The 17,274-nt window shown below is 41.1% G+C and overlaps 1 protein-coding gene across 12 annotated transcripts in view; it reads right to left on the bottom strand.

Moving 5' to 3' along the window:
• LOC121281982 (Krueppel-like factor 8) overlaps positions 1-17,274 on the bottom strand; it is a 192,994-nt gene that overhangs the window by 37,008 nt on the left and 138,712 nt on the right. For all 12 annotated transcript variants that reach the window (XM_041195283.1, XM_041195282.1, XM_041195286.1 and 9 more), the window contains one exon: positions 13,914-14,481. In XM_041195283.1, the coding sequence (XP_041051217.1) occupies positions 13,914-14,481 (568 nt within the window). The remainder of the gene's footprint in view (positions 1-13,913; positions 14,482-17,274) is intronic.

Genomic DNA, 17,274 nt, shown 5'->3' on the forward strand with positions numbered 1-17,274 from the left:
CTTGAGCACGTTTTAGACAGAAATCAATAGATTTCTGGATACTAATGAAATCAAGGGTTATGGGGATAGTGGGGAAAAAAATGGCATGGAGGTAGATGATCAGCCATGATTTGTTTGAATGGTGGAGCATGCTCGACGATCCAAATGGCCTATTCCTGCTCCAGTGTTCTAAAAGAATCATATTCAGCTTTGAAATCCTTTCATTTATCTGTGCAGAATTTTTTTCAAATTTTGTTCAGTTGGTTTCTATTCATAGCACAAGAGGTTATTGTCTGTGAGCAGGAGTCACTGAGCACAACAGTGAAAAGAAATCAATCGAGTACAGATGGCCTCTAAATCAGGATGCTCAGCAGAGAGTCTCAACTCTGTAGGCTGATTATACTCTCTCACTTATCACCTAGTGGCACTTCCAAATCTCTAAGTGAGTAAGTGCACCATGTGATGTGGCACAAGACCAGCAAAGCCTGAAATTTAATCCCTCATTTTCTACTGAATTATTAAAGTGCTAGTACTGATGCCACAAGTGAACTTTGTGGTTCCTGCTCTGAAGACTATCCAGTGATCACCAATGCCTTCAATGCTACCATTAAGATCCTTAAGAAGAGGAGAGGATACAACGTGTGGAATCTCTTGAAGCTTTCTGGAGTGGGAAATGAGGCAGGCTTAATCGGGTGGGAGGGAAAATGTCAGGTTCCTGATGGCGGGATAAAAGTTGGTTGTTAAATTAGCGGCGGATTAAGGGCGAATTATGCTTCCCAGCGACAAGCGGTGGGAACATATTTTTCATAAAAACAAAATTTTTCATACATTAGCATGCCCATTCAAACACAATTTGCCTAACAAAATTGTACCTTTAGAATTAAGTATGTAGCAAATGAGAAGCACGTGCCTTCAGATTCACAATTGGTTAAAGGTGGTATTCAGCAGGTGAGGTAGTCTTCCTGGCAGATCTAGACCAAATGGAAGCTGCTTTTCTTGTATGGGGAACTTTGTTGAACCCCAGGGTAGAGAAGACATTGAGCTGAGGAGTAAGGGGCACAGCTGACTGGGGGAGGGAGGGATTTGGCTGTGAAAGGGGAATGGTCCATGGCTGACCAAGGGAGGGAAGGTGGTGGCAACTCTAAGAAAGCTCGTGGGGGACAGAGGGAGGAAGCTGGACTACACAGGGAAGGTCAATGTCGACAGAACGTATGTCAAGTATGATTGTGGGGAGAACAAGGATTATACATGGAAGACCAATGGTGAGGCCTTGAGAGTTGAGGGTGACAGAGGGCAGGTTAAGGATGACAAAGGGAGTACCAAGGATGACGGATGACAGGTCAAGGGTAATGGGGTGGAAGTTCCAGTGTGCCAAGGGCTCACCAATGGTGATGGGGGAACTCTAGGTTGAATGATTGTTGGTCAAGGGAGATGGGGCGGGCAAGTGTGTTGAGGGTCACCAAAGCCAGGGCAAAGACAATAGAGTGATGTGCCAGACAGGCCCATGACACCCTCCTTTCATCCAGATTCCAGCCAGAATGAGGCCCCTGCAAGATCCCTTGATCCCTTCACAAAATGTCACTGTGCAAGTATGAGCAGATCCACAGATTACAAACTCCTCACAAACAGTTAGACTGATGTTGGATAGCAAGGAGTGGATGTCTATCCAGGTGCTATTCAAATGTGGCACCTGAACCTTTGACCCCATGAGGTAACAGCAGGGCTGGAAATTTCCTGCCCGTGCCTGACGCATGATTGGCTGGGACCCTCAATTCTGCATATCTAATTGGCTGGCTGCCATGTGATTGTATTTGGCCATCCGCACCACCTCAGAGTGGAAGTGCTGAGCACCTCCGGTCCTGCTATTGGGACCCTTGACACAAGAAGATTCCACCCAATGTGCACCCCATGATAAGCCATAAGACTAGGATGAATGAAGGTGTAGCCATAGACAATGCAGTGTTAGTGGAGTGCAGCCAGGAGAACACTTTTAGGTGGCTTGATGCTACAACCCAGAAGGCAAAAGAAGTTGACGGATTTCCAACCTCCTTGATGGTACAACCGTCATATGAACTGTGTGGATTTTTAAAGTGGCATGCCGACTCTTTGATAGAGCCATCCAATTTATTTCCATACTTCAGCCTTTTCCCTATACAGGTAACCTTGCAAACTAGTCGTCTCCAAGATCATGTCCAATTGCTTTTCCAAGCACCCCAATGGAATATACTGAACAAGTGCTGAGGCATTTGGAGATGGATTTTCCCTAGCATTCTCCTGATTGTCCACTACAGCTTTGCTGCAAGATCTACAGAAAACCCCAGAGAATCAATGTAAACACAACAGCACTGTAATTGGAACAACAACTGAAAGTGAAAAGAATAAGAGATTTAAAAATGCTTTTGCTTGTCAGCAGTGCAGTGTATTTCGAAGAATACAGTTATTCTGCCTACCATGTTTGCCAAAGAGCAGTCTGCTGAAAAATGACATAAATCAGGTTACAAAGTTATCTGCAACATGATGCAGTGCACTTCAACCTGTTGCACTATGCTGGCTCCAAACGTTAACTGCACTTATTGGCTGCACATTCAGCAGCTGGTTGCTGTAATGATGATGTCCGCAGCTTCTAAGAGCCTTTGCTTAGGTGGTGCACTGTGAAAGTGGCAGCTCAGGAAGATGAATCTGCTCATTAACCCTGGTGAGGATTCACTTTCCATATGATAGGAAGTGCAGCTTGGCTTAGATCCTCTCTTACATATTTTTGTTTTTAAATACCATGCCAACACCCGCTGCCCAAACTCACCAGCACACATCAGAAATAGTGGTTATAATTAAACTGTCAAAAATTAGCTCAATTTGCAATTTTAGACAAATACCTACTCTAGAATTTGAATAAAATATCTTCGGGGGTCCACTGTTCCTCAAACAATCACAGAGGAAATTATGATGAAAGACAGTGACAGTGCAATTAGGCACCAAACAGTTTCTTCCTGTCAGGGAGTGTCGCATCTCTGCCATTTTATCAGTCTGAGGTCAAAAACAACATTTTCAAATGGACTTGCCCAGACTTTTTATCCCATCTAACACTTACTACAACTGAAGCAATGCATCATAATACTGGAAATGTGCAGGTGAACACACAAACTTGCATTTATATAGCACCTTTAACATAGTAAGACATCTCAAGGTGCTTCACAGGAGTGATTATCAAACAAATGGTGACACCAAGCCATATGAGATATTAAGACAGATGACCAAAAGCTTAGTCAAAGAGGTAGTGGTTTAAAAAGCATCTTAAAGGAAGAAACCAAGGCAGAGTGATTTACATCGGAAATTCCACAGCTTAGGGCCCAGGCAGCTGAAGGCTCAAGCTGCAATGGTGAAGTGATTAAAACCGAGATGCTCAGGAGGCCAGAATTGAAGGGGTGCAGATACCTCAAGAGGGTTGTGAAGCTGGAGAAGGTTGCGAAGATAGGAAGGTGCAAGACAATGAAGGGATTCAAAACCAAAGGATTTTCAAAATTGAGGTGTTGCCTGATTAGGAGTCAATGTAGGTCAGCAAGCATGGGGATGATGGGTGATCGGGACTTGGTGTGAGTTAAGCTAGAGGCAGCAGAATTTTGGATGAACTCATGCAGAGGCTGGAAAATTGGAGGCTGGCCAGGAAAGCGTTGGCATATCTGAATCCAGGAGGTAACAAAGACATGGATGAGGATTTCAACAGATGAGCTGAGGCAAAAGCAGAGATGAGCAATTGTTATGGGAGTTGAATTTGGCCAGTGATACTTGATATTTTTAGTTTACAAGTTGTTCTTTAGGCTAAAAGTTAAAACACATTCAGTTCTTCAGACATAGCAGGTTATGCTTCATATTGTTCCTTCATGCACCTCCAAAATTTCTTTCACTTCTCTCTAATCTTTTACCATCCTCTCCTGAAAGTACTGATTGAATCTGGTGTAAGATTACAGTTGTAATGCCAACTGTGCAAGCAGTGCAACATGGTTTAGGGTGCACATAGGCATGGAAATGGTAGTATAACTCGAGAGTCAAATAATCATCTGGCATCTCCATGACTATGCCTGGGGTGAAATATAGCTCCAATGTAAAATCAGATTTAACAGTTGATGAGGTGGCCCATTGCAATTCATGGATGCTTAATAAAAGTGCAGTCACAGCTTTACAGCATGACCCTGATTTTGCCAAAGGAGAGAGAAATAGGGAAAAGGATGAAGAGAGAAAACAGTGAACTACAGGCCAGTAAGCCTAACATCAGTTGTTGGGTAAATGCTAGAATCTATCATGAAGCAAATCTTAACAATGCACTTAGAAAAGCATGGTATGATTAGAACAAGTCAACATGGTTTTACTAAACCAAAATCCTGTTGGACAAATTTTTAGAGTTTTTTGAGGATGTAACTAGTACAGTAGATAAATAGGAACCCAGCAGATGTAGTATAGCTGGATTTCCAAAAGGCATTCAATAAGGTGTCGCACAAAAGGTTAATAGGCAAGATAAGGGCTCATGGAGTTGGGGGTAATACATTAACATGGATAGAGGACTGCTTAACAGATAGAAAAAGAGTAGGCATAAACGGGGCTTTTTCAAGTTGGCAGACAGTGAATAATGGAGTGCCACAAGGGTCAGTGCTGGGGCCTCATCTATTTACAATCTATATTAAGGGCTTAGGTGAAGAGACAGACAGTAATGTATCTAAGTTGGTTGATGATACCAAGCTAGATGAGAAGGTAAGCTGTGGGGAGGACACAGAGAGGCTGCAATGAGATACAGACAGGTTAAGTGAGTGAGCAACAAGATGGAGTATAATATAGGCAAGTGTGAAATTATTCCCTTTGTCGTAAGAATAAAAAAGCAGAATATTTCTTAAAAGGTGAGAAATTTGTAAGTGCTGATGTTCAAAGAGACTCGGTTGTGTTTGTACAAGGAACACAAAGTTAGCATGCAGGAACAGCAAGTAATTAGGAAGGCAAATGGCATGTTGGCCTTTATTACAAGTTGATTGCAGAACAAGAATAGGAAGTTTTGCTATAGTTGTACAAGGTTTTGGTGAGACCACATCTGGAGCAGTGTGTGCAGTTTTGGCCTCCACATTTAAGAAAGGACATAATTGCATTGAAGGCAGAACAATTAAGGTTCAGTAAATTGCTCCCTGGCATGAGGGGCCTGACCTATGATGAGTGGCTGAGTAAACAGGGCTTACGTTCTCTGGAATTTAGGAGGATGAAAGGTGATCTCATTGCAACCTACAAAATTCTGAACGGACATGATAGGGTGGACGCCGAGAGATTGTTCCTGCTGGCAGAGCCAAACAGAGCCAAAGAATAAGGGGCCAATCATTTAGGACTAAGATGTGGGGAAATTACTTCACAATTGTGAACCTTTAGAATTCTCTACTCCAGAAGTTCTGGATGCTCTATCGATGAATACAATAAAGATTGCGATAGACGGATTTTTGGTACCTCAGGGAACTAAGGGATATGGGGAATGGGCGGGAAAATGGAGTTGAAGCCCAAGATCAGCCATGATTGTACTGAATGGTGGAGCAAGCTCAATGGGTCATGTGGTCTACTCCTGCTCCTATTTCTTATGTTCTTATGACCAGCTGCACCAGCCTACAGACATTAATTTTTGGCGGGTACCAGAGTACTACTAGGCTAATGTCTATATTTGCTGATTACCTTCTAGTATCTTTTGTAACTATTCACCATGTGAGACTAGACACAAATGGTTACCACTCATATTTTTCAGTACCAATGGATTTGTGCCAACATCAGTCTTCTCACTCAGGCCAACATCCCCAGCATTGAAGCATTGACCACACTCAATCAACTCCGCTGGGCGGGCCACATCATCTGCATGTCTGACACGAAACAAGCACTCTGCTCGGAGCTCCGACGCAGCAAGCAAGTCCCAGGAGGGCAGAGGAAACGCTTCCAGGACATCCTCAAAGCCTCCGTGAAAAAGTGCATCATCTCCACTGACAGCTGAACATCCCTGGCCCAAGTGGAGGGAAAGCATCCAGGAAGGAGCTGAACACTTCGAGTTTCATTGCCAAGGGCTAACTAAAGCCAAATGTTGACAGCGAAAGGAGCGGGTGGCAACCCAGGCACTCCACCTACCTGTTCCCCCTACCACTGTCTGGCCCACCTGTGATATTGACTATCCCACTGGCATTGGACTCTTCAGTCACCTGAGAACTCATTTTTAGTGTGGAAGCAAGTCACCCTCGACCCCGGGGGACTGTCTGAGAGAGATTTTTCAGGGTAATTCACCCAAAATTGGCTAAACGATAAAAAAAGGATTAAGAATTTTAAGTGCAAATTACATCCCTAGCAAATCAAACTTCCACAATCCTTTATATCTGTTTCAAAAGCATTGAGCTTGATGGCTGGCCCCACCCATAAGACTGGCCACATCCTCATCAAATTAATCACCACTGGGAGTTTCCACTAATTCTGCCTGTTTGCAGGCTTTCAAGGATGTTAAAATTAAAAGCTTTTAAATGTGAAAATGTTTTCAATTTACCAAGAAACTGGTCATTGTACACTAATGCAAATAGTTCATATATTTTTACAAGTTATTTACAGTTAATTAAAATTCAGTTACTCGCTGCCAGCATCAGACTAAAAAATGCTTGTTTTTTGGAAAACCCTTCTTCAGCTCTATTAATTAAACCGCACCAGGCTACCACACAAATAGATGAAGGAACATACTTTTTAAAACAAAAATTTGAAGAATGTTGTAAATGGCTGCCTGGTTGTACAGCTTCATGGAATGTTTTATGCTCAGTGAATGAGTGTGAGCAGAAGCTTGAGCCCAAAAGGAAATCAATCCTTAAGGCTAGAGCAAATCGGAGTACAATCTGTGCCCAAGTCGCCAATTGGGCTCAAAGGGGAAACTCTTGACCCAAGCATGGACAATCTCAATACTCAAAGGGCTTCAGGACATCCCAAACACCACAGTCAATGAAGAATTTTTGAGCAGCAGTCAGCTTTGTAACGTCAACAAACACAGCAGTCAATTGGCACTCACCAAGGTCCCACAAAGACATAATTGAGGAAGAAATGGTGGCCAGGACATTGGGAGAACTGTTCTTCCTTGAATACTATCATGGGTCTTTTCCACCCACTTGAGCAGACAGATAGCTTAATGCCTTGGTTTAATGCCCTATCCAAAAGGCAGCGCATTCAAGAGTCTTGCATTGGAATGTCACCCTAGATTATGTGCTCATGTCTCAGAAGTGGGATTTGAACTCAATCTTTTGACTTAGAGCCAAGTGTGCTACCACTGAGTCGTAGCCGACATGTATCTAACTAGCATTAAGGAGCACAGACTCTTTTTATTCTTTCCCCGCACTGATCCAAGGGTTTTAAGACTAATCCTATTTCAATCTAATCAGCAAATAGACCTTCAGTATCAACAAACTGCATTTTAATCATAACTTTAAAGAAATAAAATGCCCCCAGATGCTTCATCAGAACATGATAAAACAAAATTTGACACTGAACCATGTAAAGAGATATTATGGTGGATGACCAAAAGTTGGGTCAAAGAGGTAGTGTTTAGTGAGTGACTTGAGGAGGAAAGTATGGTAAGGAAATGGAAAGATTTATGGAGGGAGACTAAAGGCCAGACAGCTGAAGGAATGAATGGCCACCAATAATGGAGCAATGAAAATCAGCAATAAGGCCTGAATTAAAGGAGCGCAGATATCTAGGAAAGTGATGGGGCTGGAGGAGGTTACAAGGGTAAAGAGTGGCAAGACAATTAGGGATCTGAAAACAAGGATAAGAAGTTTAAAATCAAGGTGATGACAATGTAGATTAGCGAGTACAGGGGTGATGGGTGAATGGGACTCAGTGCAAATTAGAATACAAATTAGCTGTGAATTGGAGCACAGGCAGCAGTGTTTTGGATGACCTCAAATTTATGGAAGTAAAACATGGGAAGCCGGCCAAGAGTGTATTTGAATAGTCAATTTTAGAGGTAAGAAAAGCCTGGCTGATAGCTTCAGCAGCAGGTGAGTTGAACAGAGTCAGGTGACTTATGGAAATGGAGATGCTTGGTCTTAATGTTGGTGCAGATGTGTGGCCGGAAGCTCATCTCAGGTTCAAATATGAACCAAGGTTGTGAACAGTCTGATACAGTCTCAGATAGTTGCCAGGGAGAGGGATAGGCTAGGAAGCGGAGTTAATACTGGGGACAAATACAATGGTTTCAGTCTTCCCAATGTTTAGTTGGAGGAAATTTCTGCTCTTCCAGTACTGATGTTGGACAAGCAGTCTGATAATTTAGAGACAGTGAAAATATCAATAGAGGTGTTGGTGAGATTGAGTTGGGTGTTGTCAACGTTTTGGAAAGTGACTATGTTTTCAGATGATGTCGTAAGCTGCAGCATAAAGGTGAGAAATAAGGTAGGGCCATGGATAAATCCTTGGGGTCAGCAGAGGTAATGATACTGAAGCGGGAAGAGAAACCATTGCAGGTGATTCTGTGGTTACAATTAGAGAAATAAGAAAGAAACCAGGTGAGCGCAATCCCACCCAACTGGACGATGGTGAAGAGGCGTTAGAGGAGGGTGGCACAGTTACTCATGCTAAAGTCTACAGGCAAATTGAGAAGAAAGAGGAGATATGTGACTGTGACAGGGTAAACTATAAGATATGTTTTGTGACTTTGACAAGAACTGCTTCAGTAATTAGTAGGGGCGGAAACCTAATTGGAGGGATTCAAAATGTGGTTCTGGGAAAGAATGACATGGAAATGGGAGACGACAGCATATTCAAGGGCTTTGAAGAGGAAAGAGAGATTGAGATGAGTCAGTAGTTTGAAAAGACAGAGGGATCAAGGATTGGTTCTTTTGCGAAGAGGGATGATTACAGCAGAGTTGAAGGAGATGGGGAAAATTACCTGAGGAGAGAGAGCCATTAAAAATATTGGCCAAGAATGGGACCAAGAAGGAAAATTGGGTGGTCAGCAGTTTCATGAGAAAAGGATCGAAGGAGCAGGAGATGGGTCGGCTGGACAGGATGAGTTTGAAAAAGGCATGAGGGGATAGAAGGAAAAAAAACGATGCAAGTTCAGGGTTAGAGCAGTAGAGAACCTGAACGGAAATTTGGTCCAGTGGGCTAGAGGAAGTAAGTAGAGGAAGTCAGGAGTGAATATCAGTACAGAGTATCACATAGTTGTTTCTGCCCAAAATATAAAGTTGAAATTAAAAGAAAACAAACTTAAGTTTCACACTAACTGACAAACTATAATTACAACACATTCCCTCTGCAGCTGTACCTATTACCACCTTAAGGGAGCAGACACCCATATTTAAGCACATTGTAGCTTGAAAGTAGGAATAACTCCCAGCAATTACAACTGAAAAACAACTTGAAATAGAAATGGAGGTGCATTATTTTAAAATGGCTACAAAGCATTGTAAAATTGCTACACTGAATTTCTGGAAAAAAGAAAGTACTGTAATATATAGTTTTATATATGATAATATATTCCACCAGTTGGGCTTTCAAAGGAACCTTATATTTCAATCACAGGCCTTGACAGAATTATTCCATCACACATTGATCAGGTTTCTGCACTTCTTGCTACTGGAAGAATGTAGATCATTCTATCCCACTCCCTAGCCAATTGTCCATAAGTCTTACTCTTCCCCTAAGCACACTCCGGTTACAGTAAAGAACATATATTTTTATTTCTGTTGGACTGTGGATTAGAATTACAATGGCTGCAGGTTGAAAGGCATATCCACTGGAACAGGATGAGAGATATAAACAATGTTGCTGTCCTGGAACAGAGTGTGCCATGAAAGACAGGGCGGTGCTGGAAAGGAATCCTGGACCAAGGGAGCTGCCTGATGACAGCATTTAATTGGCTTCTGACCAGGTGACCAGGTTTTGTGAGAGAGCAGAGCAAAATAGCTCCTTTCCTGAAAGGAACAAGGCCTAAAACCTCTCTCTCCTACTTATGGAAGATTCCAGTAATTCCACAATATCAGCAAGCTGGCTTTTCTTCTTATATCTCTATAACCTGCTGTTTCTCTCTGGAAATCCCTGTCAAGAGGCAAGGGGGAAAACAATCACTGTTAGAGACATTGAAAGGCAAGTGCCTAACTAGTCAACTAAATACCAAAAGTGCTGGAAGACCACCTCATGTCATCAACAAGAACTGAGAGGAATTTGGAAGACATCGATCAAAATCAACCCATTGAAACTTGTACTCCAGAATTGGTGCGATGGAACAGTTTTACCCCACCCTTAAAATCCATGTTTGTGTGTGTGTGTGTGTACAGGGATTTAAGAAGGGGGTAGAGTTTAAATTATAGTGTTAGAAATTAACAGTTCATTTTTCTTTCTTTTGATGCTGATTAACGACAGTTTGCTCAATAAACAGTTATTTACTTATTAATTTTACAAACCTAGTGCTTGTATTCTGTTAACCTAAATTAAACAGTAAAGTAGAATTGGGGCAATCTGGTGGTTTGGTCAAACTGTTTGCATTTGTCGTGGCTCGGGGAACAGTGGGGCTTGATATTAAAGCACACTACCCCCAGTGAGTCATGACATTATGAAATTTTGCAGAAAAAAAAACTTAAGAGTTGTCATTTTGGTCTCCAAAACTGGTAAAATCTCTCCTTCAGTTGCCTTTGGCACTGATTCTTACAGACCTATGACTCTCTACATGGGACTCTCATGCTCTGTAAGTGACTCCATGCATCTATTAACTAGATAGAGAATTTCACCCAGTTGCTCTATTTTCTAGTGGTCTAGTATCAAGTCACCAGCTCTAACCAATGTACCTGCAAGAGCAGTAAACCAAGTAGGGAAGGAAAAATACAAAGGTCACAGCATAAAGGGCATGCAAATTTTGAATCTGTATTATAAAAATATTGCTCCCCCTATTTTTCTTTAATAATTTGGTTCCCATGGCACCCAAAATTAGAATAAGCTACTAAACATCTGGCTTGACAAGTTCACAACTTCAGTAAGTCAATGGTCACATCTTGAATCATCAGGCTCAAAACCTTAGAAAACAACTTGTTAATGGTCACTTTATTAATATCCAGGTTACAAGTTTTATAGGTATAGGTAGAAGAACATCACTGGAGGATTGTTTTCTGGGCATGGCACTGGTTAATGACCAAAGTAAATAAGTTAGTTGAAACTGGTGCATTTTATAGAAAGTGACAGAATTTAGCAAGCTCATCAGCTTTCATCTCGAATGCATCCATCCCTTACTGGGGTCCAGTTCCACAAGATTCAGATGGCAACTGGCATCATATACATTTTAAAAATTATGTTTCCTTGGGGTGGGTGTGCTGGTCACAAGGCCGGTCTTTACTGCCTAACCCAAATGCACTGAGAAGATAGTGGTGTGCCGCCTTCTTCAATTATTGGTAGCTAGTTTTGATATTGCCTGAGTGGCTTGCTTGTTCACTTCAGAGTCAAACACATTGGCATGGGACTGGAGTCACAAATAGGTCAGACCATGTTAGGATAGCAAGCTCCCTACCTTAATTTCAGTCATGGCACAGCTGGTAACACTCTCACCCCTGAATCATGGTCATGGATTCATGCCACATTTCATACATCACAACAGTGACTACACTTCAAAATTACTTCATTGGTTGTGAAGTTCTTTTGGATGTCATGAGTTTGTGAAAAGTGCTATTTAAATGCAGGGTTTCCTTAAAAAATAACTTAGTGAGCCTTTTTTTTGAAACAACAATCCAATATCTTCATAGTCACTCTTACTGATTCAAGTTTTTTTTAATTTCCAGATTTCTCAAACTGAACTCAAATTCTGCATGAGTACATCTTGACAGAGAAAATTAAGCAGAATATTTAACCATTGCCAAGACCAATTCTGTATCTTTAACAGGAACCTTGGCCAATTTTTCCTTTCTCTAACCCTGGACATGAGGACCAGTCATATATATTTACCAGCATAGCTGCTAAAATTAATTTGGGATTTGAACCTGGGGCTTTCTGAACCTATTTGGTACCGTTGTTTGCTGAAAAGAAATCTGCTGAGCCATCAGGGAAGTAATTCTAATCTTTTATTGGCTGGTGATCAGAGGGAGACCATTTTCTTTCACAGGTTTATACAAAAACAATCACCATTTAAAGGTCAATCCTAATATTTTGTAGAAATAAGCTGCTTTCTCAAGCACAAAAATGCACAGGCTATATATAAAATGGATGTATCTACATCAATAATCAGTACAGCTCAGGCAGTAGTGGTGAATAGGGAGGATAAATATTCCTATATTATTATCAAAACACATACTATAAAAGGTTAATATGATGCAACTATTTTTTTGCTAATTGTCATCAGCTTTGAGCAGTTTGAAGTGAAATAACTATTATAACAGGACTAAGACCTCACACTATATTTTTATGAAATATATAATCATGACTAATATCTAAAATTTTAAAACTGGACAATGACCTTTTAAAATAACTGAAGCCATGTCTGGCTGTGACCTTCGATCAATGAGAGCTATTCTGGCAGTATCGAACAAATTTGCAACTCGTTTTCTCTGAAGAGACACTAATGACCCCTGTGGGCTGCAGAGACCAAATTCAGTGGGAATTTTACAAAGGCCATCTATGTTTCATAAGCCGGGCTTGGCCAATGGAGGACTACTAGTCTGCTAGGGCAAAGAGGCCTGCAACCTTCCTTTCAAATTCTTAGTAGTTGGAACTTTAACAATCTCAGGAACCCAGGCAATGGAATATACATCCTTTTTCAAAGCCAAAGTGGAGAAGTGGGGGTCATGGGACATGACATCCCACCACACCCCCCCCCCAACCAGGAGAACCATTAATTTTGTCTTGCTGTAGTGCAGATCAACCTGTCATCTTCCATCCACCAAGCAGCAGCACAGAAAAGAGGCTCTGTCCAGGTTTGAATGTCTGACCCCTATCTACACTATTTCTACTTAACTTCTATACCACGGCCTACAAGACTAATTCATCTCTACATGCCTATGGCATCATTGAAGTCATCTCTACTGGAAAAGTGAATTATCCAGCATCACTTTTCAGCCTGCTGACCTCTGTGAAGGAATGCACCATTGGGCTTTGATTCTAGACTCACGTGAAACAATAGTTCTTTGCTTTCTGGTCTTTGCCCTGTAAATCCTCTATCCCTTATTTATTGTATGAATGCACAGGGGGCTACGTAGCCCTACGTTTTGAGTGTGCGCAATAAACTAACCCTCTGAATTCATCCTATCTCAAGATTGCTGTGGGGTTACTAATAGAAGTTGGATCACACCAAAACTGAGGGGTTGGGAAATACGCCACCGCTTATAAAGGGGGAAATCAAAATCAAAACACCTCTCTGTTTATGGACAGGTGATGAGAAGAGAAATCAGGGCTGTTCAAATTAAACACCCTCCATCTATAACTCTGTTGTAATGCTTCATACATTGAATTGAACAAAAAGTTTTACAAAAGGCTTAGATTGGATGTTAGGATTAAAAGAGACCATAATATATTTCACAGACTACTCAGCAAACAAAAATGTTTCACAGTCACTGTAAAAAAATGAATAACTGTTCTACCGCTTTTCCCTTAAGTTAGATGCTCTGCAGTAAAATACTACAACTACAAGCCAACAATTTCCAAAGTTGGAATGGTTTCCCAGGGTTGAATGGGTTAATTTCCAAAATGCCTTAAACGTACACACCAATTTCAAGTTCCAGTTTTATGTATAAATAAAAAATCTGTAGTCATCATGCATTGGTGAGTTGTATCTGAATCTCCAATCACAGCAGGGTCACAAGGCTGTGCATATGGGAAAATAATCAATTGCTAAATTATTATGATCATGCAATAAAAAGAAGATATGGAGCACACTTTGTTGTAGAAAATATCACATTATTTCTAACCATATTTCTCACCTGCACCTTCACTTTTCCCATCATCCCCTATAAGAGGGACAGTGATTGATGATGTTACACCATCTGGCTGCACGGTTGTGTAGACTACAGGCAATGACTGGACAACCACAGGTATGTGCTGCAGGTTTCCCATTTTGCTGGGTAAATTGATTGATGGCACAGTGTGTATAACGTGCAGGATCTGCTGTCCTCCAACCCCCTGAGACGAGGCTAAGATAGAGCCTGGTGATAATACTGCTGGGATGGCTGAAGTAACATTGACTGGTCCCCCAGATGAGAAGTCCGAAGAAGAGCATGAAGAGACTGCTGTTACAACTGGAAGCGAAGATGAAACCAATGGCGCTACGGGTGAGGTCCTAGATTTGTTTAAGGACAAATCAACAGGTTCTGTTTGAGGCTGGTTATCATCATTCGAAAGTAGTTCCTCTGGTGGTTCCATTTTAATGTTGCTTAGTAACACTGGTGGATCTGTTTTTAGATCACTAAGCAACGCAGAAGATTCCATTTTCACATTATTTATCAACATGGGGACTGCTTCCATTCGCACGTATTCAGAAGCTTGAACTGACTGTTGAAGAGAAGAAAATTCATTTTTAAAATGTATTCAAATGTGAAACTTTCCCTTCATAATTTAGTTCAGACATATTACAATATGAAGAAATTATTGATTGTACCATTCTCTTCAGGCATACAGGAGACTCCAAAAATTGGACTGAATGAAATATTAACATTTGGCATCACTTCTACTCTCGAGTAATAGAATGGAATTGATTGAAATGCCAGAATTACTGTACTGCTGGGTAGAGGGGGTTGGAAGAGAAGCACTTTTTGCCTTGAAGCAATATATAGTTAAGCATAAATCCTATATCTATGTTGGCATCATGTAATTCAGGCCAGCTCTAAAATAATTGACTGGTTTCAGACCCAAGGCTTCCCAAAGCTCATGCTTTAAGTGTGCAGGGTGGATTGGGATGGTGGAAGTTTATTCAGTTCTCAACTAGGCAAGTGCTGTAAATAGTGCACTACATGAAAACTCTCTGCTCTCTGCATTCCATAGTGTTAAGTGAGGCAGTCTCCAGAAGTTATTTTAGCAATGCAAACATGGCCATCAGTTCTGTGCATTTGCTTTCTATGGAAGTTCCTACACAGTGGCTGCATTTCAACAGAACTTCATTGGTTGTAAGCTGCTTTGAGAGGTACTGAGTTTATGCAATTTACTAAAGAAATGCAAGTCTTTCTACTTTCTGTACAAATGCAGTCCAGCACATCCACAAGAAGAAATTCCTCACTCCCATCACAAAAGCGACAGAACAACAGGCATATCATTTGCTCAACTGGGTGCAAATACTGCAGCTATTTAAGTTACCTAGTGGAAAGCTCACACTGGCCATTTACTGAGTCTATTAATCAAAGTGCTCTAGCTGGTAGTCACAGAAAAGTACATGTCAACATCAGTTTTGTTTTAAATGTTTTGGAAATATATGGCACTAGCAAGACAAATACAACTTGTACCAAGACAACCAGTAACTAGAATAACCAGAGACACATATAATCCCCATCACTGTACATTAACAATTACATTCCATAAGTAGTCTTTGATAGGGACATTTTGGTTCTCAGTCTTTGCTACAGAATAGGAAGACAAGATAAAGCTCATCCAATCACATTTACACTAAATGCACCAGAGTCTGCACTGAAATGAGCTCGGTCATTGACCTGAAATGTTAACTCTGCTTCTCGCCACAGACGCTGCTGAGTATTTCCAGCATTGTGTGTTTTTATGTCTGATTTCCAGAAACAGTTGTAGTTGCTTTTGCACTGAAATGGTTGGTTAGTAGTACAGGTAACTATGGAACTGGATGAAGAACTGGCCTGCAATTAGAAGCCTCTTAAGTAATGGCACCTCCAATTTGTCTCTGTTAAAATCACTTGCTTTTTGAAATAGCAAGAAATAGTATCAGAAGCTGCAGAAGAGTTTCTGCCCTGATTGTAAGAACAGGCAAACAGGACAAAGTTGAAAACTTTACAAGCATTCAATTCATGGACTTAAACCATTGTCTTTCTGCTGCCTCTTTCCTCAATTCAAATGAGGTTTCAGGTAAGACAATGATCTATTGATAGACTCCCCGAGGTCACTGCACTTTGTCCAGCAGTTTTTTTAACAAGGTAGGGAGTGGGGTGGGGTGGGGTGGGGGGGGGGGGGGTGGTGGCAGCAGCATCAGGTATTCTGTAGGACATCTTTCCTTTGCTTACACTGCCATGTATTGATCACGGTCCAACTGGACTCCTTTGGACCTAAAATCATTAACAGCATCTCCATTTCTCCAGAGTTCTGCAATGATATTCTTTCTTTCAAAGAAACAGCACTACCTAAAATAATAAAAGCAAAATACTACAGATGCTGGAAATCTGAAATAAAAACAAAGTGCCGGAAAAACTCAGCAGGTCTGGCAGCGACTGGGGAGAGACACAAAGTTAACGTTTTGAGTCCAATATGACTCTTCTTTGGAATGTATTTTTTCCAATTTGCTCCCCTCTTCTCCTGAAGAAATTAAGTCATTGAGGTACTGTTCAACAGATGCCCCCTACCCTTCAAAACCTTACACAACTGGCTATTATTCACAAGCTTCTGACAACGAATATTAGCAGGCTGACTGCAAAGTTCAGCAAGCCAAGCCCAACCTTGTGCTCACCCATCATCCAGGAACATACACGTTACATTAGTTATCACTGGACAGGAATAAGAATAGGAACCTTGGTTGATTTTCTACATTAAACAAAAATCCATCAAAATAATTAACTTTGCACAAAGTTAAAGCCATAGATCACTTATTTTGGTTACAGCTGTAAATATACCAGATCATGACATTTTCACTTTATACAGCTACATAGTAATTCTGGTACAACATAATCCCACACAGTAAATAGGAACACCTTCTTTGTTGCTTACCAACCCAACACAAATACTTAGCACTAAATTATGATAAAAACAATGAAATACTTTGTTCATGTATCATGTTTAACAGGTGGGTCAGGTAAACCATCGCAAGGTGGGCATGGTTAGGCTTAAAAGGGTTGAATTTTGGTCGGATCACCCTGATTGACAACCATGGTTTCAGAGGCTCATTGGTTGATCATGGGGCTGCCTGCAGAAAGCTATGGCAAATGTTGCTCAATTGTGAAGTGTTACAGTGGCATGGCATAAAGGATCCATATTAATGTGTCCTAGCAGGCAGATCAGTGAAGTCAATACTAATGGACAGATTTATGTGAGATTGACTGTCAGCTTACAGCCCTGGGTTGGCATGAAACAAAGATCCAAAAATAGGTTGAAGTCAGAATCACATATTGTTACAGTGCA

This window comes from Carcharodon carcharias, chromosome 9 (assembly GCF_017639515.1).
Source record: "Carcharodon carcharias isolate sCarCar2 chromosome 9, sCarCar2.pri, whole genome shotgun sequence".
In the NCBI taxonomy this organism is placed as follows: domain Eukaryota; kingdom Metazoa; phylum Chordata; class Chondrichthyes; order Lamniformes; family Lamnidae; genus Carcharodon; species Carcharodon carcharias.